The sequence below is a fragment of the Dryobates pubescens genome (assembly GCF_014839835.1).
Source record: "Dryobates pubescens isolate bDryPub1 chromosome 41 unlocalized genomic scaffold, bDryPub1.pri SUPER_41_unloc_2, whole genome shotgun sequence".
In the NCBI taxonomy this organism is placed as follows: Eukaryota; Metazoa; Chordata; class Aves; order Piciformes; family Picidae; genus Dryobates; species Dryobates pubescens.
This window is the reverse complement of record NW_026530686.1, coordinates 302,193-326,428: the sequence shown is the minus strand read 5'-3', so window position 1 is coordinate 326,428 and position 24,236 is coordinate 302,193. Positions and strand designations below refer to the sequence as shown.

The following is a 24,236-nucleotide window of genomic DNA, read 5'->3' as shown; positions in this document are numbered from 1 at the left end:
GCCAGCACCACTGCTGCTCCAGCCCAGGCTGCTGCTGCCCTCCCTGCCCCCCTGGGCACAGGCACTGGCAGCCTGCGAGGCTCCTGCCAGCCCTGCTGTGTGCCCACGCAGGTCCAAGGACATCGAGGCCTCAGGGTTCAACGGCACCGCGGCCTTCATGGAGGTCAGGGTCCAGTCCATCGTGGTGGAGTTCATCCTCACCCACGTGGAGCAGCTCTTCGGGGACTCTCCTCTGCACCGTGAGTGCTGGCGCGGCACATGGGCACAGGAGGCGCCCGGCGGGGCCCTGATGGCAGGACCCTGATGCCCAGGCCCTGATGCCCGGGTCCTGATGGCAGGACCCTGATGCCCAGGCCCTGATGGCAGGACCCTGATGCCCAGGTCCTGATGCCCAGGACCCTGATGCCCAGGCCCTGGTGGCAGGACCCTGATGCCCAGGTCCTGATGCCCAGGTCCTGATGGCAGGACCCTGATGCCCAGGCCCTGATGGCAGGACCCTGATGCCCAGGTCCTGATGCCCGGGCCCTGATGCCCAGGCCCTGATGGCAGGACCCTGATGCCCAGGTCCTGATGCCCAGGCCCTGATGGCAGGACCCTGATGCCCAGGCCCTGATGCCCAGGACCCTGATGCCCAGGTCCTGATGCCCAGGACCCTGATGCCCAGGCCCTGATGGCAGGACCCTGATGCCCAGGTCCTGATGGCAGGACCCTGATGCCCAGGCCCTGATGGCAGGACCCTGATGCCCAGGTCCTGATGCCCGGGCCCTGATGCCCAGGCCCTGATGGCAGGACCCTGATGCCCAGGTCCTGATGCCCAGGTCCTGATGCCCAGGCCCTGATGGCAGGACCCTGATGCCCAGGTCCTGATGCCCAGGTCCTGATGGCAGGACCCTGATGCCCAGGCCCTGATGGCAGGACCCTGATGCCCAGGTCCTGATGCCCAGGCCCTGATGGCAGGACCCTGATGCCCAGGTCCTGATGCCCAGGCCCTGATGGCAGGACCCTGATGACCAGGTCCTGATGCCCAGATCCTGATGGCAGGACCCTGATGCCCAGGTCCTGATGCCCGGGCCCTGATGGCAGGCTGATGCCCAGGTCCTGATGCCCAGGCCCTGATGGCAGGACCCTGATGCCCAGGTCCTGATGCCAAGGTCCTGATGCCCAGGTCCTGATGCCCAGGTCCTGATGCCCGGGCCCTGATGGCAGGACCCTGATGCCCAGGTCCTGATGCCCGGGCCCTGATGGCAGGACCCTGATGCCCAGGTCCTGATGCCCGGGCCCTGATGGCAGGACCCTGATGCCCAGGTCCTGATGCCAAGGTCCTGATGCCCAGGTCCTGATGCCCAGGTCCTGATGCCCGGGCCCTGATGGCAGGACCCTGATGCCCAGGTCCTGATGCCCAGGCCCTGATGGCAGGACCCTGATGCCCAGGTCCTGATGCCAAGGTCCTGATGCCCAGGTCCTGATGCCCAGGTCCTGATGCCCGGGCCCTGATGGCAGGACCCTGATGCCCAGGTCCTGATGCCCGGGCCCTGATGGCAGGCTGATGCCCATCTCGCTCTCCGCAGGCAGCGAGTCCCCACGGCGGTCGCTGCTGCTGGGCACAGGGGCGGCAGGGGTGGGGCAGGCTCCGCCCTACCACGTGCCAGCCGCGCTCAGCCAGGGCGATGGACCCCCCCCCATCCGGCCCTACCACACCATCATCGAGCTCAGCGAGCACAGGTAGCCCCTGCCCGCCCCTGGGGGCAACCTCTGGCACCCCCCAGCCTGGGCAGGAGGTGTGGGCGAGCCTGGGTGCCGCTCCTGCACCGCTGCATGTGCCCAGCCGTGCCCAGCCGTGCCCAGCCGTGCCCAGCCGTGCCCCACGCCCCACAGGAGAAAAGGTTCCCTCAAGGCCAAGAAGTGGAGATCCATCTTCAACCTGGGCCGCTCCAGCCACGAGGCCAAGCGCAAGCTGCCGAAGGCAGAGGAGAAAGGTGAGGAGCTGCGGGGGTCACCCCCGCCGCAGGGGGCAGGGGTGGGGAGCCCAAGGCACTGAGCCTGGGGCCACCACCTCTGCGCCTCCCCAGAGGACAAGGGCAGCAAACTGAGCCTGCGGCCGGCCAAGAGCATGGACTCGCTGAGCTCCTCCCCCGGCAGCGGTGAGAGGGGCGGGGGGCAGGGTGGGGAGGCCGGGAGGGGGATGGAGGGGTTGGGAAAGGGGTGGAAAGAATGGGGTGGGGATGGAGAAGATGGTGTGGAGATGGAGGGGAGGGGATGGAAGAGATGGAATGGAGAGATTGGGATGGGGCTGGAGAAGATGGAGCTGAGGGGATGGGATGAGGATGGATAGCCTGGGACAGGGCTGGAGAGGATGGTGTAGGGATGGAGGGGACGGGGGGAGGTGAGAGGGACGGAGAGGTCAGGAGGGGGAAGGAGAAGATGGTGCTGGGATGAAGGTCGTGGGGCCGGTGCCTGGTCCCCTGGTGCCAGCCAGCCGGGGAGGCGCAGGGCCAGTGCCCGGCGCGGGCTCTGACCGCTGCCCGGGGGGCACAGAGGAGCCGCGGCTGGGCCGGGGGCCGGCGGCCAAGCAGGCGCCGCAGCGCCGGGAGAGCTTCGACACTTGCTCCTCGCTGCCGCCGGCGCTGGGCAGCTACCGGGAGCTGGACGAGAGCCTGCAGGAGCCGCCCAAGGGCAAGGAGGAGCCGCGGGGCCCCGAGTCGGAGGGCGAGAGCAGCACCAAGTCGGAGCCCACCACCCCCAGAGCCGCCCGCGCCTCGCCGGTGCCCCCCGGGTGCTCGGCCAGGGCCGGCGGCGGCCGCGCCGAGCGGTGCGCAGGGGTCCACATCTCAGGACCCTTCGCCGTCACCGTCCCCTTCCACATCACCGCCAACCTCTCTCGCCTCACCCGGGGGCTGCCGTGCCCGGCGCTGGCACAGGCGGCCGCGGGCAGAGCGCCGCCGGCCGGCACCCCGACGCCCATCCGGTGCCCTGCGCGGGACCCGGAGCCCCCCGCGCCCCGCGGCGGGGCCGAGGGGCTGCCGGCGGCGGCCAACAGCGGAGCCCCCGGGGGACCCCAGGCTCTGCCCCCTCTGTCCCCCTCCGCGGGGGACACGGAGGGGGCCAGGCTGTCCCTGGAGCTTCGAGACTCCTTCGCCTTCCTGGACAGCCCCGAGGAGCCCTGGCTGGAGGCTGCTGGGGATGGGGAGCCCCTGGCATGGCCTCTGGCGCTGGGCACCGGCCCCGGCGAGGGGTGCCCGGCCATGGAGGAGGGCATGGAGAGCGGCTGCATGAACGTGAGCTGGCATCGGCACTCCCTGGGCACCTGGAAGGGGGCTGGGGGCAGGCAGGGGGCACCATGGCTGTGCCCTGACAGTCTGGGTGGGGATGGAGGGGGCAGGGAGGGACATGGGGTTAAAATGGTAGGGACAAAGGGGGTGGAGAAGGAAGGGACGGAGGGGACAGGGATGGACATGGAGGGGACAGGGATGGACATGGAGGGGACAGGGATGGACATGGAGGGGATGGGGGCAACAGGGTGGGGACAAAGCAGGTGGAGAGGGAAGGGACAGGGTAGGGATGGAGGGGACCCAGAAGGCATTAAGGGGACAGGGATGGGAGGACCAAGTGAGGATGGAGGGGACAGGGTGGCACTGACCCCTGCAGCCCCAGGAGGGGCTGGGGGCTGTCTGGCACAGCCATCACCCTGCTGCCTGTGCCCATGACAGCCAGCAGAGCCGTGGGCAGAGCCGTGGGCAGAGCAGCCTGGCAGCTACCTCTCCATCGAGGAGTGCATGGAGGAGGAGATGCTCTTCATGGCTCCCGGGGGCTCTGACCCCGAGGACTGCCCCAGGGACACCGACTCAGAGCTGTTCCTCAGCGCCCAGGACGAGCTCAGCCCTCTGCCGGCATCGCCGGAGCCCCTCCAGCAGCCCCGGGGCGAGGGGGTGGCACCGCAGACCCTGGCACAGCCCAGTGCCCATGGTGCCACCGTGCCACGGGCCGGGGCCGCGGCAGCAGGGCCCGCAAAGCCGTGCCTGGGGGGGGGGGAGGATGCTGTGGGCGAGGGTGAGCACCCCTGGGACCCCTCTGGGTTGCCAGGCAAAGGAGGGGAGGGGGCTGCAGATGGCAGCTCCAGCCCCAGTGGAACTGAGTCCAGCGCCGGAGCTGGGCTGGGGGCCAAGGCCGGAGGAGCCGGGGGCCAGGTGGGGCTGAGGCTGGTTCTGGACACAGCAGCTGGAGGTGAAGAGGATGCAGCCAGCCCAGAGGCTCCTGGAGAGGCTCAGCCCCAACCTGCACTGGGGGTCCCTGCAGCCTCTGCACTGGAGGAGCCCCCAGGGCCTGGGTGTGCCCCTGGGGCTGTCCCTCAGCTTGGCCCTGAGGCTGTCCCCAAGGTCACCCCCGAGGTCATCCCTGAGGCCACACCCGAGGCCACTCCCGAGGTCATCCCTCAGGCCACCCCCGAGGCCACCCCCGAGGTCATCCCCGAGGTCATCCCTGAGGCCACCCCCGAGGTCATCCCTCAGGCCACCCCTGAGGCCACCCCCGAGGTCATCCCCGAGGTCATCCCTGAGGCCACCCCTGAGGTCGTCCCCAAGGCTGTCCCCAAGGTTGTCCCCGAGACTGTCCCAGAGGTCATCCCTGAGGTCATCCCTGAGGCTATCCCCAAGGCCATCCCTGAGGCCACCCCTGAGGTCGTCCCCAAGGCTGTCCCCAAGGTTGTCCCCGAGACTGTCCCAGAGGTCATCCCTGAGGCTATCCCCAAGGCCATCCCCGAGGCCACCCCTGAGGTCGTCCCCAAGGCTGTCCCCAAGGTTGTCCCCGAGACTGTCCCAGAGGTCATCCCCAAGGCCATCCCTGAGGTCATCCCCGAGGCTGCCCCTGAGGCCATCCCTGAGGCTCTCCCCCACCCTGCAGCCAGCTCCGAGGGGCTCTGTGCCAGCCCTGGCAGCATCTCCTCCCCCTGCTCCTCATCCCTGGAGTTGAGCATCACTGCCCTGGCAGCCCCCGAGGAGCCCGGGGGGCGGCAGGCAGGGGCCGTGGGGCAGCCCGGGGGGGGTCGGGCGGGGGGCAGCAGGGCCGTGCTGCGCCACGATGGCAGCGCCCAGGCTCGCCTGGCAGCTCGCAGGGTCCGGGTGCAGCAGGCTCGCTCCGTGCCGGTCGTGCCCCCCAAGCCCCAGTTCGCCAAGGCCCCCGCAGCGCCGCAGCCCTGCCCGCCCCCGGGCGCCGCCGAGAGGCCTCCCGGGGCCCCGGCCAGGAGGGCAGGCTGGAGGGACGGCGCCAGCCTCAGCTTCGACGCGGCCGTGGCGGCGGCCGCCGAGCAGCAGCTGCGCCGGGCGCCGGTGCGGCGGATCCAGACCTGCGGCGGCAGCGGGCAGCCGGCGGCCGCCGCCCCGCCCCGGGCCCTGCCCTTCCACAGGGCCCCGCTCAGGCTGCGGCCTCTCAGCTGCGTGGCGGCCGCCGAGGGCGAGGCGCCGGCCGGGAGCCGGCTGAGCCTGGCCCGGCCGCTGGCGCAGGACGAGGGGGTGGCGGCGGTGCCCCCGCTGCGGCGGGCGGTGGGCACCGAGGGCGTGGGGGCAGAGCGCTGAGCGCCGGCGGCGCGGGAGGGCAATAAAGGCTCTGAGCTGTGTCTGCGGCCGCGGCCTCCTTCCCTGCAACGTGGCGGCGCACGGGGCGGCCTCAAGGCCCCGGTGTGGCGGAGCGGTGCGCAGCAGCACCCCGAGCCGGGCCGGAGGAGGGCGGAGAGTCCCTCTGCCGGCGGCGGCGGTCCCGGGGAGCGGGGCCGGTTGGGACGCGCGGGGCGCGAGCAGGGTGGGCGCTGCCATTACCCAAGATGGCGCCGGGGCGGGAGCGCCGCGCTTCGCCGTCTAAGATGGCGCCCGGCGGGGCCTGCACGCACTGAGATGGCGCCGGCGGAGCGGCGCGGGGAGGCCGTGCCCGGCGCCAAGATGGCGGCCGGCGGCGCGCTGCGGCTCGGAGGCTGCCTCTGCCCACCCCAAGATGGCGGCGGGGGCGGTCACGTGGGGGGGGCGGCGCGGCCTCCCTTCCGCCCGCAGCTGCCATGGCGGCGCGGCGGCGCCGTGCGCATGTGCGGAGCTCCATGGCGAGACAAGGGGCCGAGCGCGCGCAGGGCGGCCCGGCGCGGAGAGGTAACGGAGGGGGCGGGCGGGGGGCACCGGGGCCGCGCCGGGGCCGCGCCGGGGCCGCCGCGCACCGACAGCCCCTCTCCTGCTCCTCGCGGCGTCGCGCCGGGGCCTCCCGCGGGCGCCGGTGCGCGCGGGCCCGGCCGCCGCTTCCCCTCCCCCTTCCCCCGCACCGGGCCCGGCCGCCGCTGCCACCGGCAGGCTCTGGGCCCTGGCCCCACCCCGGGATCCGCTGGCTCCGTCGGGGTCGGCTCCCCGGGCCTGCCGCCCCCGCCTCGGGCCTGGCACTGCCCCCGCCCGGCGTGTCACCGCCCCCCCCGCCCCGGGCCTGTCACCGCCCCGGGCCTGTCAGCTGCCCCCGGCCCGGGCTCCCCCCCTCCCCGGGCCGGACTCCCCCCGCCCGGGCCGGGCTCTCCCCCCGGTGTCTCCTCTGCCCCTCCCGGCTCTGGCACCGCAGGGACCGGGACCGGGGCGGGGGGGGGGGAGGGTCGCGGTCGCACCGAGCAGGTCCCGGGGTCGGCACGGAACCGCTGCCGGCTCGAGGCGCCGGGGGGCAGCGGAGGGGCACCGGCACCAGCTGGACCCCAAACCATCCCCCAGGGCAGCAGAGCCGGGGGGCACCCGGGGTCGGGAGCGGAGCAGGGGACCCCCGAAAGTGGCCCCCGGTAGCCGGTGCCTGGCCGCGGTGGCACTGCCAGGGCACAGCTTTGCTACCTCCGCCCTGCACTGCCCCAGTCCTGGTGCCAGGCTGCTGTCACCAGTGCCTGGCTGTGGTGGCTGATGTGGTGCCAGGCTACCCTGGCACTGCCAGGGCGCAGCTTTGCCACCTCCGCCCTGGCTGTGCCCCCATCCTGGTGCTTTGGTGCCATCCCCAGTGCCAGCTACGGCGGCTCGGTCTCCCTTTGGTGACCGGTGCCAGGCCCCCGTGGCAGTACCGGGGCCCAGCTTCGCCCTGTGCCCGCTGGCACTGCCCCCATGCTGCCGCCTTGGCACCGTGCCCGTTGCCCCTGCAGGGCTGTGACGGCTGCCAGCCTCCCTCGGCACCTGCCTGCTGATGCCCGTCGGAGCGGAGCGATGAAGGGGTGAGTGCCAGGGAGCCCAGGCTGGCGTCCTGGGCACAGGGGAGAGTCCTCCCCCACCTCTCACCCTGCTGCTCTCCCTCCCCTGGCAGGCAGCAGAAAGCAGCCGAGACGGAAGAGGGCACAGTGCAGATCCAGGAAGGTGAGCGGGCACCGGGCTGACCCCAGCCGTGCCCAGCCCGACCCCAGCCCGACCCCAGCCATGCCCAGCCCACCCCAACCATGCCCAGCCCGTGCCCAGCCCGACCCCAGCCGTGCCCAGCCGTGCCCAGCCCGATCCCAGCCGTGCCCAGCCCGACCCCAGCCGTGCCCAGCCGTGCCCAGCCCGACCCCAGCCGTGCCCAGCCGTGCCCAGCCCGACCCCAGCCATGCCCAGCCATGCCCAGCCCGACCCCAGCCATGCCCAGCCGTGCCCAGCCCGATCCCAGCTGTGCCCAGCCCGACCCCCGCCGTGCCCAGCCCGACCCCAGCCATGCCCAGCCCACCCCAACTATGCCCAGCCTGACCCCAGTTGTGCTTAGCCCGACCCCAGCTGTGCCCAACCATGCCCAGCCTGAACCCAGCCGTGCCCAGCCTGACCCCAGCCTGATCCCAGCCATGCCCAGCCTGATCCCAGCCGTGCCCAGCCCGACCCCAGCCGTGCCCAGCCCGATCCCAGCTGTGCCCAGCCCGACCCCAGCCATGCCCAGCCCGACCCCAGCCGTGCCCAGCCCGATCCCAGCTGTGCCCAGCCGTGCCCAGCCCGACCCCAGCCGTGCCCAGCCTGACCCCAGCCTGATCCCAGCCATGCCCAGCCCGACCCCAGCCATGCCCAGCCCACCCCAGCCGTGCCCAGCCCGACCCCAGCCGTGCCCAGCCCGATCCCAGCCGTGCCCAGCCCGACCCCAGCCCGACCCCAGCCATGCCCAGCCCACCCCAACCATGCCCAGCCCGTGCCCAGCCGTGCCCAGCCCGACCCCAGCCGTGCCCAGCCCGACCCCAGCCATGCCCAGCCGTGCCCAGCCCGACCCCAGCCGTGCCCAGCCGTGCCCAGCCCGATCCCAGCCGTGCCCAGCCCGATCCCAGCCGTGCCCAGCCCGACCCCCGCCGTGCCCAGCCCGATCCCAGCCATGCCCAGCCGTGCCCAGCCCGACCCCCGCCGTGCCCAGCCCGACCCCCGCCGTGCCCAGCCCGACCCCAGCCGTGCCCAGCCGTGCCCAGCCCGACCCCCGCCGTGCCCAGCCCGATCCCCGCCGTGCCCAGCCCGACCCCAGCCATGCCCAGCCCACCCCAACTATGCCCAGCCTGACCCCAGTTGTGCTTAGCCCGACCCCAGCTGTGCCCAACCATGCCCAGCCTGACCCCAGCCCGACCCCAGCCGTGCCCAGCCCGATCCCAGCTGTGCCCAGCCCGATCCCAGCTGTGCCCAACCATGCCCAGCCTGACCCCAGCCCGACCCCAGCCGTGCCCAGCCCGACCCCAGCCGTGCCCAGCCCGATCCCAGCTGTGCCCAGCCGTGCCCAGCCCGATCCCAGCTGTGCCCAGCCATGCCCAGCCCGACCCCAGCCGTGCCCAGCCCGATCCCAGCTGTGCCCAGCCGTGCCCAGCCCGATCCCAGCTGTGCCCAGCCATGCCCAGCCCGACCCCAGCCGTGCCCAGCCCGATCCCAGCTGTGCCCAGCCCGATCCCAGCTGTGCCCAGCCATGCTTAGCCCGACCCCAGCCGTGCCCAGCCCGACCCCAGCCGTGCCCAGCCTGACCCTAGCCGTGCCCAGCCATGCCCAGCCCAGGCCGACCCCAACCATGTCCAGCCCGTGCCCAGCCGTGCCCAGCCCGTCCCCAACCGTGCCCAGCTGTGCCCAGCCTGACCCCAACCATGCCCAGCCCGACCCCAACCGTGCCCAGCCCGACCCCAACCGTGCCCAGCCCGACCCCAACCATGCCCAGCCTGTCCCCAACCGTGCCCAGCCGTGCCCAGCCTGACCCCAACCATGCCCAGCCTGTCCCCAACCATGCCCAGCCTGTCCCCAACCGTGCCCAGCCTGACCCCAACCATGCCCAGCCTGTCCCCAACCGTGCCCAGCCTGTCCCCAACCGTGCCCAGCCTGTCCCCAACCGTGCCCAGCCGTGCCCAGCCTGACCCCAACCATGCCCAGCCTGTCCCCAACCGTGCCCAGCTGTGCCCAGCCTGACCCCAACCATGCCCAGCCTGTCCCCAACCGTGCCCAGTCATGCCCAGCCTGACCCCCACCGTGCCCAGCCTGACCCCAACCATGCCCAGCCTGTCCCCAACCGTGCCCAGCTGTGCCCAGCCTGACCCCAACCATGCCCAGCCTGACCCCAACCATGCCCAGCCTGTCCCCAACCGTGCCCAGCCATGCCCAGCCTGACCCCAACCATGCCCAGCCTGTCCCCAACCGTGCCCAACCATGCCCAGCCTGACCCCAACCATGCCCAGCCTGTCCCCAACCGTGCCCAGCTGTGCCCAGCCTGACCGCAGCCCTGCCCAGCTGTGCCCAGTCCATACCCAGTGCCCTCTGGCTGGCACCAGGGCAGCTCCTGCCGTGTGCCAGGGCCGGGTGGTGCCAGGGCCCCCCCTGAGGCCACCTCTCGCCCGAAGGTGCAGTGGCCACAGGCGAGGACCCAACCAGTGTGGCCATTGCCAGCATCCAGTCCGCAGCCACCTTCCCCGACCCCAACATCAAATATGTCTTCAGGACCGAGAACGGCGGCACCCAGGTGGGCCCCGCCCCGGCCCCACCCCGCCCTGGCCCTGCTGGGCACAGGGAGGCTGCTGCTAGGGCGAGAGCCTTCTCTGGGAGGGCATGGGGGGGCTGCTGGTGGCCCAAAGGGATCCTGTGGGGGCCCAAAGGGATCCTGTGGGGGCCCAGGGGCTGTGCTGGGTGGGTCTGGGTCGGTTTGGGTTGGTTTGGGTGGGTTCAGGTTGGTTTGGGTCAGTTTGGGTGGGTTTGGGTCAGTTTGGGTCAGTTCAGGTGGGTTTGGGTCAGTTTGGGTGGGTTTGGGTGGGATTGGGTGGGTTTGGGTGGGTTTGGGTCGGTTTGGGGGGGTTTGGGGAGGTTTGGGTCGGTTTGGGCCGGTTTGGGTCAGTTTGGGTGGGTTTGGGCCGGTTTGGGGGGGTTTGGGTCGGTTTGGGGGGGTTTGGGTGGGTTTGGGTCGGTTTGGGTGGGTTTGGGCCGGTTTGGGTCAGTTTGGGTGGGTTTGGGTCAGTTTGGGTGGGTTTGGGTCAGTTTGGGTGGGTTTGGGTCGGTTTGGGTGGGTTTGGGCCAGTTTGGGTCAGTTTGGGTGGGTTTGGGTCAGTTTGGGTCAGTTCAGGTGGGTTTGGGTCAGTTTGGGTGGGTTTGGGTGGGTTTGGGTCGGTTTGGGGGGGTTTGGGTGGGTTTGGGTGGGTTTGGGTCGGTTTGGGCCGGTTTGGGTCGGTTTGGGTGGGTTTGGGCCGGTTTGGGTCAGTTTGGGTGGGTTTGGGTGGGTTTGGGTGGGTTTGGGTCAGTTTGGGTCGGTTTGGGTGGGTTTGGGTGGGTTTGGGTGGGTTTGGGTGGGTTTGGGCGGGTTTGGGTCAGTTTGGGCGGGTTTGGGTCAGTTTGGGCGGGTTTGGGTCAGTTTGGGCGGGTTTGGGTCAGTTTGGGCGGGTTTGGGTCAGTTTGGGTCGGTTTGGGTCAGTTTGGGTGGGTTTGGGTCAGTTTGGGTCGGTTTGGGTCGGTTTGGGTCAGTTTGGGTGGGTTTGGGTGGGTTTGGGTCGGTTTGGGTGGGTTTGGGTCAGTTTGGGTGGGTTTGGGTCAGTTTGGGCCGGTTTGGGTCAGTTTGGGTGGGTTTGGGCCGGTTTGGGTCAGTTTGGGTGGGTTTGGGTCGGTTTGGGTCAGTTTGGGTGGGTTTGGGCCGGTTTGGGTCAGTTTGGGTGGGTTTGGGTCAGTTTGGGTCAGTTTGGGTGGGTTTGGGCCGGTTTGGGTCGGTTTGGGTGGGTTTGGGTCAGTTTGGGTGGGTTTGGGTGGGTTTGGGTGGGTTTGGGTGGGTTTGGGTGGGTTTGGGTCGGTTTGGGTGGGTTTGGGTCAGTTTGGGTGGGTTTGGGTGGGTTTGGGCCGGTTTGGGCCGGTTTGGGTCAGTTTGGGTGGGTTTGGGCCGGTTTGGGTCAGTTTGGGTGGGTTTGGGTCAGTTTGGGTCAGTTTGGGTGGGTTTGGGTGGGTTTGGGTCGGTTTGGGTCGGTTTGGGTGGGTTTGGGTGGGTTTGGGTCGGTTTGGGTGGGTTTGGGTCGGTTTGGGTGGGTTTGGGTCGGTTTGGGTCAGTTTGGGTCGGTTTGGGTGGGTTTGGGCCGGTTTGGGTCAGTTTGGGTCAGTTTGGGTGGGTTTGGGTCGGTTTGGGTGGGTTTGGGCCGGTTTGGGTCAGTTTGGGTGGGTTTGGGTCGGTTTGGGTGGGTTTGGGTCAGTTTGGGTGGGTTTGGGCCGGTTTGGGTGGGTTTGGGTCAGTTTGGGTGGGTTTGGGCTCTTTTGGGGAGGTTTCGGGGAAGCCCAGGTGGCTCCGGGCCGCGTTTGGGCCTTTTGGGGTCATTCTGGGAGGGTTTGGGCTGATTTGAGGGGATTTAGGGGTCGGTTTGGGTGAGTTTGTGTAGTTTGGGGGGGTTGGGGTAGGTCCGGGGTGGCTTGGGGGGAATTTGGGGTGGGTTTGGGGTGGGATTTGGTTTGGGTGGACTTGGGGGGGGCTGGGGGGTGGGGTTCGGGGGTGGGGTGGGTCGGGGGGGGCTCGGGGCGCTGCTGGAGCCGCCGGCTGTGGCAGGGGGCTGTGGGTGGGTTCGGAGGGGGGGCGCTCTGCGGGTCTGGGTGGGTCTGGGGGCCGCGGGGCGCTGCTGGAGCCGCAGGCCGTGGCAGGTGATGTACAGAGTGATCCAAGTGGCGGACGGGCAGCTGGATGGGCAGACGGAGGGCACCGGAGCCATCAGCGGCTACCCTGCCGCCCAGTCCATGACACAGGTGGGGGCTGGGGCCGGGGGCTAGGGCCGGGGGCTGGGGGTGGCTGCCTGCGCCGGGCACCCTGCTGGGAGCCTCCTGCCCTCGCCCCTCGCCAGCCTGAGCTGCTTGGGTGCCCACGGGAGGGGCAGGAGGCTGGGGGGCCCCGGGGGAGGCTCTGGTGGCTCAAGGGGGTCTGCGGTGGTCCCGGGGCGGCCGCGGCGGCCCCGCGGGGCTCTGCGGCGCTCCCCTGCGGACGCTGCTCGGTGCTGCCCCCTGCAGGCCGTGATCCAGGGAGCGTTCAGCAGCGAGGAGGGAGTGGAGCCCGAGGCCGGCGGCGCCGAGGCTCACTACAGCTACTTCCCCGCGGCCGAGGCCACCGCGGCCACCACCGCCACGGCCGTGGTCACCACGCAGAGCTCGGACACCCTGCTGGGGCAGCCCACGCCCACGGGTACCGCCTGGCGCCCCCCGCCCCCCCCCGGCCGGGCCGCCGGCACCGCCTCACCCCCTGCTCCCCCCCCAGGGCAGTTCTTCGTCATGATGTCGCCGCAGGAGGTCCTCCAGGGGGGCACCCAGAGGTCCATCGCCCCCCGGGCACATCCCTACTCCCCGTGAGTGCCAGGGGGGCAGGGGGCTCCTGGGGGGGGGCAGGGCAGCAGGAGGTGCCAAGGGAGGGGCAGGGGTGGAGTATGCTGAGCACTGGGAGGGCACTGGGAGGGCACCAGGACAGACTGGGGCAGGTACTGAAAGGTCCTGGAGAAGGCACTGGGAGGGTGCTGGGGGGCACTGGCAGCGCTGGGAGGGCGCTGGGAGGGTGCTGGGGGGCGCTGGGAGGGCGCTGGGAGGTACTGGAATGGCACAGGAAGGTACTGGGGGCACTGGTGGGCCCTGGAAGGCACTGGAGAAGGTGCCAAGGGATAGTGGAAGGCACTGGGGGGCACTGGGCTCTTGCTGCAGTGGTGCCCACCAGTGCCACACCAGTGCCAACCCCCCTGGCCCCCGCAGGAAGTCGGAGGCCCCGCGGGCGACCCGGGATGAGAAGCGCCGGGCACAGCACAACGAAGGTTGGCACTCAGGGGGCACTGGGGGCTGGGGGTGCCCCGGGGGGGTCTCAGAGGGCTGGGTGCCCCTGGGGGAGGTCACAGGGGTCTGGGTGCCCACAGTGGGGAGGTCAGAGGCCACTGGGTGCCCATATGGGGATTGTCAGGGCTCTGGGTGCCCATGGGAGGGTCTTAGGGCTGGGGGTGCCCGTGGGGGGGTGTCTCAGGGATGGAGGTAGCCATGGGGGGGTCTCAGGGTGCCCGGGCGGGGTCTCAGGGCCGGGGGTGCCCATGGGGGGTCTCAGGGTGCCCGGGGAGGGTCTCAGGGCTGGGGATGCCTGTGGGGAGGGTCTCAGGGTGCCCGGGCGGGGTCTCAGGGCCGGGGGTGCCCATGGGGGGGGTCTCAGGGTGCCCGGGGAGGGTCTCAGGGCTGGGGATGCCTGTGGGGAGGGTCTCAGGGTGCCCGGGGGGGCTCTGAGCCGGTGCTGCCTGGCAGTGGAGCGGCGGCGTCGGGACAAGATCAACAACTGGATCGTGCAGCTCTCCAAGATCATCCCTGACTGCTCCATGGAGAACACCAAGTCTGGCCAGGTTGGGGGCACCCCGGGGGGCACGGGGGGTGCCAGCCGAGTGCTGAGCCCCTTCCTCACTCTTTGTGCCCCCCAAATGCCAGAGCAAAGGGGGGATCCTGTCCAAGGCCTGCGACTACATCCAGGAGCTGCGGCAGAGCAACCATCGCCTGTCCGAGGAGCTGCAGGGCCTGGACCAGCTGCAGATGGACAACGAAGTCCTCAGGCAGCAGGTCAGGGAGATGCCAGCCCCTGGGCTGGCACAGCTGAGGGTGGGCATCCACAGTGCCCTCCCCTCACCTGCCCCTGCCCTGCAGGTGGAGGAGCTGAAGAACAAGAACCTGATCCTGCGGGCACAGCTGCGCCAGCACGGCGTGGAGATCGTCATCAAGAACGACAGCCACTGACGGGCACCAGGGCGGGCACCAGGGCGGGCAGGGGGGCACCACCCCCACCCCCCACCCTCTGCTGAACCTCCCCCTCCCCCCTTCACCCCCTCAGCACCCCCCCCCAGGGCAGCTAGCAGCTCCCCCCCGTGGCGTGACGCGAGGCCCCCCCTTGGTTCCTGTGCCCAGCGCCAGCCGCTCAGGTTGGCACCTCTGTCCTCTGCCAGCCCTGTGCCACCCTTCCTGCCACGCTCTCGGCCAGGCGGGCACCGGCCCTGCTGTGTCCCTGTCCCCTCCCCCTCCTCACTGCCCCTCCCCCAGCGCCACCTCTCCCCCCCCCCCCCCCCCCCCCCCCCCAGCACCACCTCTGCCCTCCCCCGGCGCCCTCCCGCTGTGGGCATCCCTGGGGCACCCCCGAGGGGCCTGGGCCCTCTCTTGATGGGCAGAGGGGGGCACAGGGCCCCCCCCGGCCCCCCCCCGCGCTGGCCTGGCCCTGGGCTGGGAACTTTTTTAAACTCTTTGGAATTGAAGGAAAAGGCAAAAAAAAATAAAGCAAAGTGGAGATTTGGTTTTGCAGCTCTGAGCCTCCTGCGGGCACCGGGGGGGGCACCGGGGGGGGGGCTGGAAGATGCTTAGAGGCTCCTGGGGGCACTGAGAGGGCAGCGGAAGGCACCAAGGTGGTACCAGGAGGGCGCTGGGGGGCACTGGGCCCGCAGCGGGCCGCAGGCTTGGTCGCCATGGCAACGGCCGGGCCCAGCCCGCGGGCCGCCACGAGGGGCTCTGAGCGCCGCTCATTGGCCAGAAGTTGCAGCTCGCTCTCTGATTGGCTGATTGGCCTCAACCTTTTCCACACCTGTCGCGTGCGCGGTCCCTCCGCCTCAGCCAATCAAACCGGCGCTGCGGGGCCAAGCCAGCCAATCATCGGGGAGGGGAGCGTGCTCGTCCCCTTGACGAGACGGGCGGCACGGCCAATGGAGGCGCGGGGGGGCGGGGCTCTCTAGCACCTGGCCGGGGGGGGGCTCCGGGTTGGCCCAGCCCCGGGAGGGGGCGGTGCCGCACCTGGGCGGGGCGGGGGGGGGGCCGCACCTGGAGCGGGCGGGGGCGCGCAGAGCGGCAGCGGCCATGGCGGGAGCGGCGCGGCGGGGACCCGGGGTCCGGCCCCGGCCGCTGCTGCTGCTGCTCGGGGCGGCGGCCGGTGAGTGCCCGGCGAGAGCGACCGCAACAATGGGCGGCCGCGACGGGAGCGGCGGCGGAGCCCTGGCGGGGGTCCGGTATCGGGTGGCAGGGAGGCCCTCGTGGAGGTTTTCGTACCGGGGAAGGGGCGGGAGCGTCCCCCAGGTGTCTGCCGGTACCGGAGGGGTGGCGGGAGCGTCGCCCGGGGCAGCGGTGGGGCCGGAAGGGTGGCGGAGCCCCGGAGGACGGCCGGTATCGAGTGGCAGTGGGACGCCCGCGGCGGTTTCGGTACCGGAGGGATGGTGGGGGGGAGTCCCCCTGGGGGGGCTGCCGACACTGGAAGGGCGAGGGGAGGGTCTCCCGGATCGGTGCTGGTACCGGAAGGGTGGCGGATTCCCGGGGGATAGCCCGTGTCGGGTGGCGGCGGGACCCCCGCGGCGGTTTCGGTGCCACGGGGGTGGGGGAAGGGTCGGTACGGGGCGCTGATCGTACCGGAGAGGTGTCGGGAGGGTCCCCCGGGTCTGTCCCAGTACCAGGGAGGTGTTGGGAGGGTCCCCCGGGGCTGTCTCGGTGTCGAGAGGGTCCCCCGGGGCTGTCCCGGTACCAGAGTATCGCAGTGTTTTGGCCGGTCCGGCCCCGGGGGGCGGTGGGCAGGGGGGAGGTGTCGCCCGGTACTGCCCTGGGTGGGTCCCCCGGTGTCGGTGCCGCGCTCCAGGAGCTCCGTTTGTATCGGGGCGGGGAAGACTCACGGGAGGGGCCCCTCGGTGCCGCCGTACACCGCGATAACGGAGCTATTAATAACCCGGCGGTGGCCGTCCACCGCCCACGGGACCGCCCGTGGGACGCCCCCGCCCCGGGGACACCTCGGTGCTGCGGACACCCCGGTCCCGGGGCTGCCCTCCTCCTCCTCGGTTGGTTTTGTGGCTGCGTGCTGGGGAGGGGGCACCGGAACCCCCCGCCAAGAGGGTCCCGTGGAGGGTCTCCGGTGCCCCCCCCGTTGAGCACTACAGCCGAGGGAGGGGCAGGATTCGGTGGCACCGACCCCATCCCAACCCCCCTCGGGCATGGGGGGGCGGATCCGGTGGCACTTCCCGAGGCCGGAAACCGGCGGTGGCGAAACCTCCCGGGGCCGGTTGGCGATGACCGCCGGTGGCAGAGGTGTCCCCGTCGGGGGGCATCGGGTGGCGCCCCCCGGCCCGGTTACCGCCGAGCCGCCGCTGCTGCCAAGGGCTGCAGGGCACCGGGGCACCGGGGCAGGGCTGCGCCGGGGGTGGCCTCGGTAGCCCTTCCTGTCCCTGCCGTGCTGTGACGTCTCCGCCATTGTCCCGGGACAATCGCAGCGCCGGTCGGGGTTAACCCGATCCTGCCCGAGCCCTGTGCCAGCTGGAGACCTGGGCACCCCTTGGGCACGCTCTGGGTGTCGCCTCTGCCCCGAATCTGCCTAAAGTAACCCCAAATCTTTGTCGCCTCAGGACGTGGCCCCGGGGGAGGGGGCTGGGGGCGTTCCGGCTCAGAACGGTGCCACCGTGCCCCGGCTTGGGAAGCCCTCGGAGCTTGGGGGGCACCAGACTGTGCCCCCCCTCTGCCCCCCCTGTGCCCCCGGGACGGCCTTGGGGCACCGCTGCCCTCCTGGGCTTGCCCTGGCGGCGGCTCGGGGTGCAAAGGTGGCTTGGGGGCAAGGCTGGCAGCCACCTCCCGGCGTGACTCACCCCCCCGGGGGCACCGACCGGCAGGGTACAGCCATCGGCCTGCGGGGGCACCGGCGCTGTGGCCTGGCAGCCTCGATGGGCAGGGGACGCTCGGGTGGGCTGCCGCCCCCCCCCGCGCCGCGTGGTACCACCAGGGGCTGCATGGTGCCCCCCCCGGGCCGCGTGGTGCCAGCCTTGGGGTGCCCCAGCGCGCTGTGTGCCACGCGGGTGCCAGCCTTGGGTGCCCCAGCGCGCTGTGTATGCCACGGGGGTGCCAGCCTGGGGTGCCCCAGTGCGCTGTGTGCCACGGGGGTGCCAGCCTGGGGTGCCCCAGTGCGCTGTGTGCCACGGGGGTGCCAGCCTGGGGTGCCCCAGTGCGCTGTGTGCCACGGGGGTGCCAGCCTGGGGTGCCCCAGCATGCTGTGTGCCACGGGGGTGCCAGCCTTGGGTGCCCCAGCGCGCTGTGTATGCCACGGGGGTGCCAGCCTGGGGTGCCCCAGTGCGCTGTGTGCCACGGGGGTGCCAGCCTGGGGTGCCCCAGTGCGCTGTGTGCCACGGGGGTGCCAGCCTGGGGTGCCCCAGCGTGCTGTGTGTGCCACGGGGGTGCCAGCCTGGGGTGCCCCAGTGCGCTGTGTGCCACGGGGGTGCCAGCCTGGGGTGCCCCAGCGTGCTGTGTGTGCCACGGGGGTGCCAGCCTGGGCGTTGCAGGGCGGGGAGCAGGCCGGGCAGGATTTTCCAGCTCCCGCAGCTGGCACCTGCTGGGCAGCCAGGCACAGAGTGAGGTCACCCCTGGGTGCCCCGGGGCTGCTGCTGACCTCCCTGCCCCAGCTGCCCAGGTGCCAGCTCTGTGCCCTTCCCCCCAGCGTCACTCGTGGGAGCCCAGGTCACCACGCAGACCAAGGAAGTGCCTGAGCACCAATGTGAGTGCCCCCCGCCCCCCCTGCCGCCCCCCAGCCCCCTGCCCCCCTGCTGCCCCCAAACCCCCAGTCCCCCTGCCGCCCCCCTCAGCACCCCCCCTGCTCACCCCCCCTGCCATGCCCCCCTCCCCCTCCCCGGCATCACCCAGGGTTCCGGCCGGACTGGGGGGGAGGGGCTGGGGCTGGTCCCGGGTGGGGGGGATGTGTGCCCCTGTCTGGGTCGCCCCCAGGCAGCGGTGCCGGTGCCAGCCCCTGGCAGGTGCCCAGAGCCCTGCTGTGCCCTGGCAGCTGTGGACATCCCCTGCGCCGCCTTCCGCTCCAGCTGGGCCAACCCCCGCATCGAGTGGAAGTTCCAGAAGGGCTCTTCCCTGCTGCTCTTCTACTATGGCAAGGAGCTGACAGGTGGGCACGGCCTGGCACGGCCCTGGCACAGCCCTGGGCACGGCCTGGCACAGCCCTGGCACAGCCCTGGGCACGGCCTGGCACAGCCCTGGGCACAGCCCTGGGCACAGCCCTGGCACAGCCCTGGCACAGCCTGCCCCTGTGCCCCTCCCCTGCTTCTCTCCATCTGCCCTGGGGAGGGTCTTGGTGGTCACCTCCTGGGCACCGCTGGGCAAGGGTTTGGTCCCCACCAAGCCGGGGGGGGGGGGGGGGGTGCCCCCAGTTCTTGTCCCCACTGCCACCTGGGGGCTTGGAGCCACCCCCTGTGCCCACCTTAGCTGGAGGCCGTGGAGCTGGGGGGTGACCCCCACCGCTGCCCCTCACCACCTCCTGGGGACCCCAAGCCGGGGGGGGGGGGGGGGGGGGGCCGCGTCCCTTCTGTCCCCTGCAGACCCCCCCCGGGGGGGAGGCCTGGAGCCCCTTCTTGTCCTCACCGCTGCCTGGAGCCTCCCCGCCGGGGGGGGGGAGGGATGAAGCCACTTGTGGTCCCCAGCACCTCCTGCGGGGTCCCGGGCCGGGGGGGGGCAGCCCGAGCCCACCCTGAGCCCCTGCCCCCCGCAGAGCCCTACCGCAGCAGGGTGCAGTTCTCCCCCACCAGCATCCGGCTGAGCGCGGTCACCAGGGCGGACTCCGGGCGCTACATCTGCGAGGTGGTTGGGGAGGGAAGCCAGATCGCCAAGTCCGAGGTCACCCTCATCGTCCAGGGTACGGCCCGGCCCCGCCCCGCCGCGCCCGGCCCCGCCCCGCCGCGCCCGGCCCCGCCCCGCCGCGCCCGGCCCCGCCCCGCCCCGCCCCTGCCCCCCCCCCCCGCGCCGCTGCGGATGCCAGGCCCGGGGGGGGGGGACTCAAAGCCTCTCGGTGGGAGGGGGAGGGCCTGGGGCTGCTCCTGCTGCTTGTCCCCCACTGCCCCCTGGGGACAGCAGCCCTGGAGCTGGGACCCCCCCGCCCTGGGCCCCCCCCCAGCGTCTGGGGTCTGAGCCCCTCAGCTCCTCCCCCTCTCGTGGGGACCCCAGGCCGGGGGTCGGGACCTGAGCCTAGGCCTCCTGGGCAGGTGGGGACAGCAGGGGGGGGGCCCAGAGGACGGGGGGGGGGGGGCTGGGGACAGCAGGGGGGGGGCTGGGCACAGCGGGGGGGGCAGGGGACAGCGTGGGGGGGGGGCTGGGGACAGCAGGGGGGGGGCTGGGGACAGCGGGGGGGGGGGGCTAGGGACAGCGGGGGGGGGCAGGGGACAGCGGGGGGGGGGCAGGGGACAGCGGGGGGGGGGGCAGGGGACAGCGGGGGGGGGCTGGGGACAGCGGGGGGGGGCAGGGGACAGCGGGGGGGGGCAGGGGACAGCAGGGGGGGGGGCTGGGGACACTCCTTGACTTTCACAGGGGGACACCAAGCTGGGGGGGGGTGGAGTTTGGGCCCAGTTCTTGTGCCACCATCTCCTGGGGATGGACACTGCCACCCCTCCCCCCCCCCCCCCGCCCACGGAGTGCCCAGCCCTGGCCATGCCCTGCCTGACCCCTGCCTGACCCCTGCCTGTCCCCTGCCTGTCCCTCAGTGCCACCCTCCAAGCCCCTGGCCCACGTCCCCTCCTCGGCCACCATCGGCAGCAGGACTGTGCTGCGCTGCACCGAGACCGAGGGCTCCCCACCCCCCACCTTCCGCTGGTACAAGGATGGCATCGTGATGCCACCCAGCCCCGGGGGCAGCCCTGCCTTCCGCAACTCCTCCTACAGCCAGGACCCCGCCACGGGCGAGCTGGTGAGCGCCAGGGCCGGGCAGCGGGGGGCACCGGGGGCACAAGGGCAGGGCAAGGAGGGGACATCGGTGCCAGGGGCAGCAGGAGCCAGGGGGAGCAGGTGCCAGGGGGAGCAGGTGCCAGGGGCAGCAGGAGCCAGGGCGGCAGGTGCCAGGGGCAGCAGGTGCCAGGGGGAGCAGGAGCCAGGGCGAGCAGGAGCCAGGGGGAGCAGGAGCCAGGGGGAGCAGGTGCCAGGGGGAGCAGGTGCCGGGGGAGCAGGTGCCAGGGCAGCAGGTGCCAGGGCGAGCAGGAGCCAGGGCGAGCAGGAGCCAGGGGGAGCAGGAGCCAGGGGCAGCAGGAGCCAGGGGCAGCAGGTGCCAGGGGGAGCAGGAGCCAGGGGGAGCAGGAGCCAGGGGGAGCAGGTGCCAGGGGGAGCAGGAGCCAGGGGGAGCAGGTGCCAGGGGGAGCAGGAGCCAGGGGGAGCAGGTGCCAGGGCGGCAGGTGCCAGGGGCAGCAGGTGCCAGGGGGAGCAGGAGCCAGGGGGAGCAGGAGCCAGGGCAGCAGGTGCCAGGGGCAGCAGGTGCCAGGGGGAGCAGGAGCCAGGGCAGCAGGTGCCAGGGGCAGCAGGTGCCAGGGGGAGCAGGAGCCAGGGGCAGCAGGAGCCAGGGCAGCAGGAGCCAGGGCAGCAGGTGCCAGGGGCAGCAGGTGCCAGGGGGAGCAGGTGCCAGGGGCAGCAGGAGCCAGGGGGAGCAGGAGCCAGGGGGAGCAGGAGCCAGGGCGAGCAGGTGCCAGGGGCAGCAGGAGCCAGGGCAGCAGGTGCCAGGGGCAGCAGGTGCCAGGGGGAGCAGGAGCCAGGGGCAGCAGGTGCCAGGGGCAGCAGGAGCCAGGGGGAGCAGGAGCCAGGGGCAGCAGGAGCCAGGGGGAGCAGGTGCCAGGGCGAGCAGGAGCCAGGGGGAGCAGGAGCCAGGGGCAGCAGGTGCCAGGGGCAGCAGGTGCCAGGGGGAGCAGGAGCCAGGGGCAGCAGGTGCCAGGGGCAGCAGGAGCCAGGGGGAGCAGGAGCCAGGGGCAGCAGGAGCCAGGGGGAGCAGGTGCCAGGGCGAGCAGGAGCCAGGGGGAGCAGGAGCCAGGGGCAGCAGGTGCCAGGGGCAGCAGGAGCCAGGGGGAGCAGGAGCCAGGGGGAGCAGGTGCCAGGGCGGCAGGTGCCAGGGCGAGCAGGAGCCAGGGGGAGCAGGAGCCAGGAGGAGCAGGAGCCAGGGGGAGCAGGTGCCAGGGCGGCAGGTGCCAGGGGCAGCAGGTGCCAGGGGGAGCAGGAGCCAGGGGGAGCAGGAGCCAGGGGGAGCAGGTGCCAGGGTGGCAGGTGCCAGGGCAGCAGGTGCCAGGGGCAGCAGGTGCCAGGGGGAGCAGGAGCCAGGGGGAGCAGGAGCCAGGGGGAGCAGGTGCCAGGGGGAGCAGGTGCCAGGGCAGCAGGTGCCAGGGGCAGAAGGAGCCAGGGGCAGCAGGTGCCAGGGGCAGCAGGTGGGACAGGGGTTGGGTGGGCAGCACCTGGGTGGCTTTGGTCACCTTGCCCAGGTCATGGTCCCCAAATTGCTCCATGGGACCCTGGGGGCAGGGTGGCAGCCACAAGCCTGGAGGGCACCGAGGGGACACCCAGGGGAGGGCACCCAGGGGGCATCCCACCACCCCTGTGCCCTCGCCCCCCCCCCAGTGCCCCCAGGCCTCAGCAGCCTGCCCCTGCCCAGGTCTTTGAGCCCCTGACTGCCTTCGACTCCGGGGAGTACTCCTGCGAGGCCAACAACAACGTGGGCGCCCCCCAGCGGTCCGACGGAGCCCGCCTGGAGGCCAGTAAGGAGCTGCGGGCAGGGCCTGGTGCCCCCTGCCCGGCACAGGGCTCGGCTGGGGAGGGGGCAGCAGCCCTGCCAGGCTGGCACAGCTCGACTGGGGGTGACCCTGGTGCCAGTGACCCTACTGGGGGTGGCCTGGGGGCTGGCCTGGGGGGTTAGTGCGGACCCTGGTGGGGGTGACCCTGGCGGGGGGGGGTGGTGACCTGGGTGGTGATGGTGCTGCCCCTGCTGGTGGCCTGGGGCTGACCCGGGGGAGGGTCTCTGCTGGGCTGCCCCCAGCCCTGCTGCCCTTTGCCTCTGCCCCCAGGCGAGGTCAACGTGGGAGGCATCGTGGCAGCCGTGGTGGTGCTGCTGATGGTGCTGGCCCTGGTGGCCTTTGGCATCTGGTTTGCCTACAGCCGAGGCTACTTCAGCAGTGAGTGCCCCCCCCGTGCCCCCCCCGTGCCCCTGACCCCCCCTGACCCCCCCTGACCCCCCCTCTTTCTGTCTCTTGCAGAGAGAAAGGAGTAAGTGAGGTCCCTGCGCCGCTGCCACCAGGGTTGGGGGTTTTGGGGGGTGGTCTCTGCAGGCTGGGCTGTCCCCCCCGGGGTGTGTGTCCCCCCCCAGGGTGTCCCCCAGGTGCTCAGGGTGGGACCTGAGGGGACACTGGGAGGGAACAGAGGGAGGGGACACAGAGGGGACCTGTCCTGATGCTGCCCCTCCCCGCAGCGGCAGCGGCAAGAAGGTGATCTACAGCCAAGCCTCCCCCCGCAGCCAGGTGAGTGGGGAGGGGGCGTGGGGGGGACATGGGGGGTGCAAAGCAAGGCAGTGGGGACCCCTCAGTGCCCCCTTTGTGCCATCCCTGCCCACAGTGTCCCTTGCAGCTCCTTGGGGACCCTGAGCTGGGGACAGTGCCACCCACCCCCCCCCCCCCTCCTGCTGGGGGGGTGCAGGGAGCTCCTGGGTGTCCCCTTGGTGCCCCCCCCTGGGTACCCCCCCCTGGGTGTCCCCCCCCTGGGTGTCCCCCCCCGGGTGTCCCCTTGGTGCCCTCCCCTGGGTACCCTGCCCTGGGTGTCCCCTGGGTGTCCCCCCCCGGGTGTCCCTTCGGTGCCTTGCCCTGGGTGTCCCCCCCCGGGTGTCCCCCCTCGGGTGTCCCCCCCCCCGGGTGTCCCCTTGGTGCCCTCCCCTTGGTGCCCTCCCCTTGGTGCCCTCCCCTGGGTACCCTGCCCTGGGTACCCTGCCCTGGGTGTGTCCCCCCCGGATGTCCCCTTGGTGCCCTCCCCTTGGTGCCCTCCCCTGGGTACCCTGCCCTGGGTACCCTGCCCTGGGTGTGTCCCCCCTGGGTGTCCCCTTGGTGCCCTGCCCTGGGTACCCTGCCCTGGGTGTCCCCTGGGTGTCCCCCCCCGGGTGTCCCTTCGGTGCCTTGCCCTGGGTGTGTCCCCCCCGGGTGTCCCCTTGGTGCCCTCCCCTGGGTACCCTGCCCTGGGTACCCTGCTCTGGGTGTCCCCCCCCCGGGTGTCCCCTCGGTGCCCTCCAGGCTTGTGGCTGCCATCCCTGTCCCCATGGAGCAATTTGGGGACCATGACCTGGGCAAGGTGACCAAAGCCACCCAGGTGCTGCCCACCCAAGCCCTGTCCCTGCTGCTGGCTCCTGCTGCCCCTGATGTCCCCTCCCTGTCCCCTCCTCATCCCTTCCTTTGTCCCCCCGTGTCCCCCCCTTGCCCCCCCGTCCCTGCAGAGTGAGTTCAAGCAGACTTCGTCGTTCCTGGTGTGAGCAGCTCCTGCCTGGCCCTGGCCCCTGCTGTCCCCAAGCTGTCCCCAAGCTGTCCCCAAGCTGTCCCCAGCCCTGGAGCTGCCTGGTCCTGGACCACTTTGTGGTGGTTTTTAAGCCCCTCCCCCGCTCCCCCAGCCTGTGCAGCCCGGGGGGGGTGGGGGGGGGGTCGGGGACACACACAGAGTCCCCTGTGTGTCCCCCCCCCAGCCCCTGGCCTGGTCCCCATGCAGGGACCCTCTGGGGATGTCACTGTCCCCATGGGGGGGGGGTCCTCAGCTTTGGTGGGGGGTGGGGGTGGGGCTGATACAACCTCCCCCCCTGCCCCACCCCCTTCCCCCCCCAGCTCTCCTCAGGGGGTGCACATTCAGCACCCCCCAGCCCCCTACTGGTCTCAGTTCCCCTTTGTACTGGGAGGGTATCAATAAAGCTCTGTCCTCCTACCTGCTGCTCTGGGGCAGGGGGGTGGGGGGTGGGAGGTGGCTGGGACCCCCCCAACTTCTTTTGGGGCTGTCCCCCCCCGAGGTCAGGCAGCAGAGCTCTGCCCCCACCGTCGAGAGAACTTTTAT

General features: G+C 72.0%; 2 protein-coding genes across 3 annotated transcripts; both read left to right on the top strand.

Moving 5' to 3' along the window:
- The first annotated feature begins 6,018 nt into the window (after positions 1 to 6,018).
- On the top strand, positions 6,019 to 14,193 carry USF1 (upstream transcription factor 1). 2 transcript variants are annotated; one of them, XM_054179220.1, is made up of 11 exons: positions 6,019 to 6,128; positions 7,136 to 7,204; positions 7,294 to 7,343; positions 9,800 to 9,918; positions 12,057 to 12,158; positions 12,417 to 12,588; positions 12,661 to 12,748; positions 13,143 to 13,201; positions 13,674 to 13,768; positions 13,851 to 13,979; positions 14,064 to 14,193. In XM_054179220.1, the coding sequence occupies exons 2-11, from the start codon at positions 7,197 to 7,199 to the stop codon at positions 14,151 to 14,153; spliced, it is 912 nt and encodes a 303-aa protein (XP_054035195.1). In that variant the 5' UTR covers positions 6,019 to 6,128; positions 7,136 to 7,196; the 3' UTR covers positions 14,154 to 14,193. The 2 variants fall into 2 exon arrangements, with proteins under 2 accessions (XP_054035195.1, XP_054035194.1); XM_054179219.1 differs by having other exon boundaries at positions 12,417 to 12,748.
- A 1,018-nt stretch (positions 14,194 to 15,211) lies between these two features.
- F11R (F11 receptor) lies at positions 15,212 to 23,670 on the top strand. Its single transcript, XM_054179201.1, has 10 exons — positions 15,212 to 15,327; positions 17,857 to 17,913; positions 18,199 to 18,312; positions 18,913 to 19,056; positions 19,898 to 20,100; positions 21,817 to 21,919; positions 22,226 to 22,333; positions 22,415 to 22,424; positions 22,627 to 22,675; positions 23,635 to 23,670. Exons 1-10 carry the CDS (start codon positions 15,255 to 15,257, stop codon positions 23,668 to 23,670), a joined length of 897 nt encoding a protein of 298 aa, XP_054035176.1. The 5' UTR covers positions 15,212 to 15,254.
- The last annotated feature ends 566 nt before the right edge of the window (positions 23,671 to 24,236 follow it).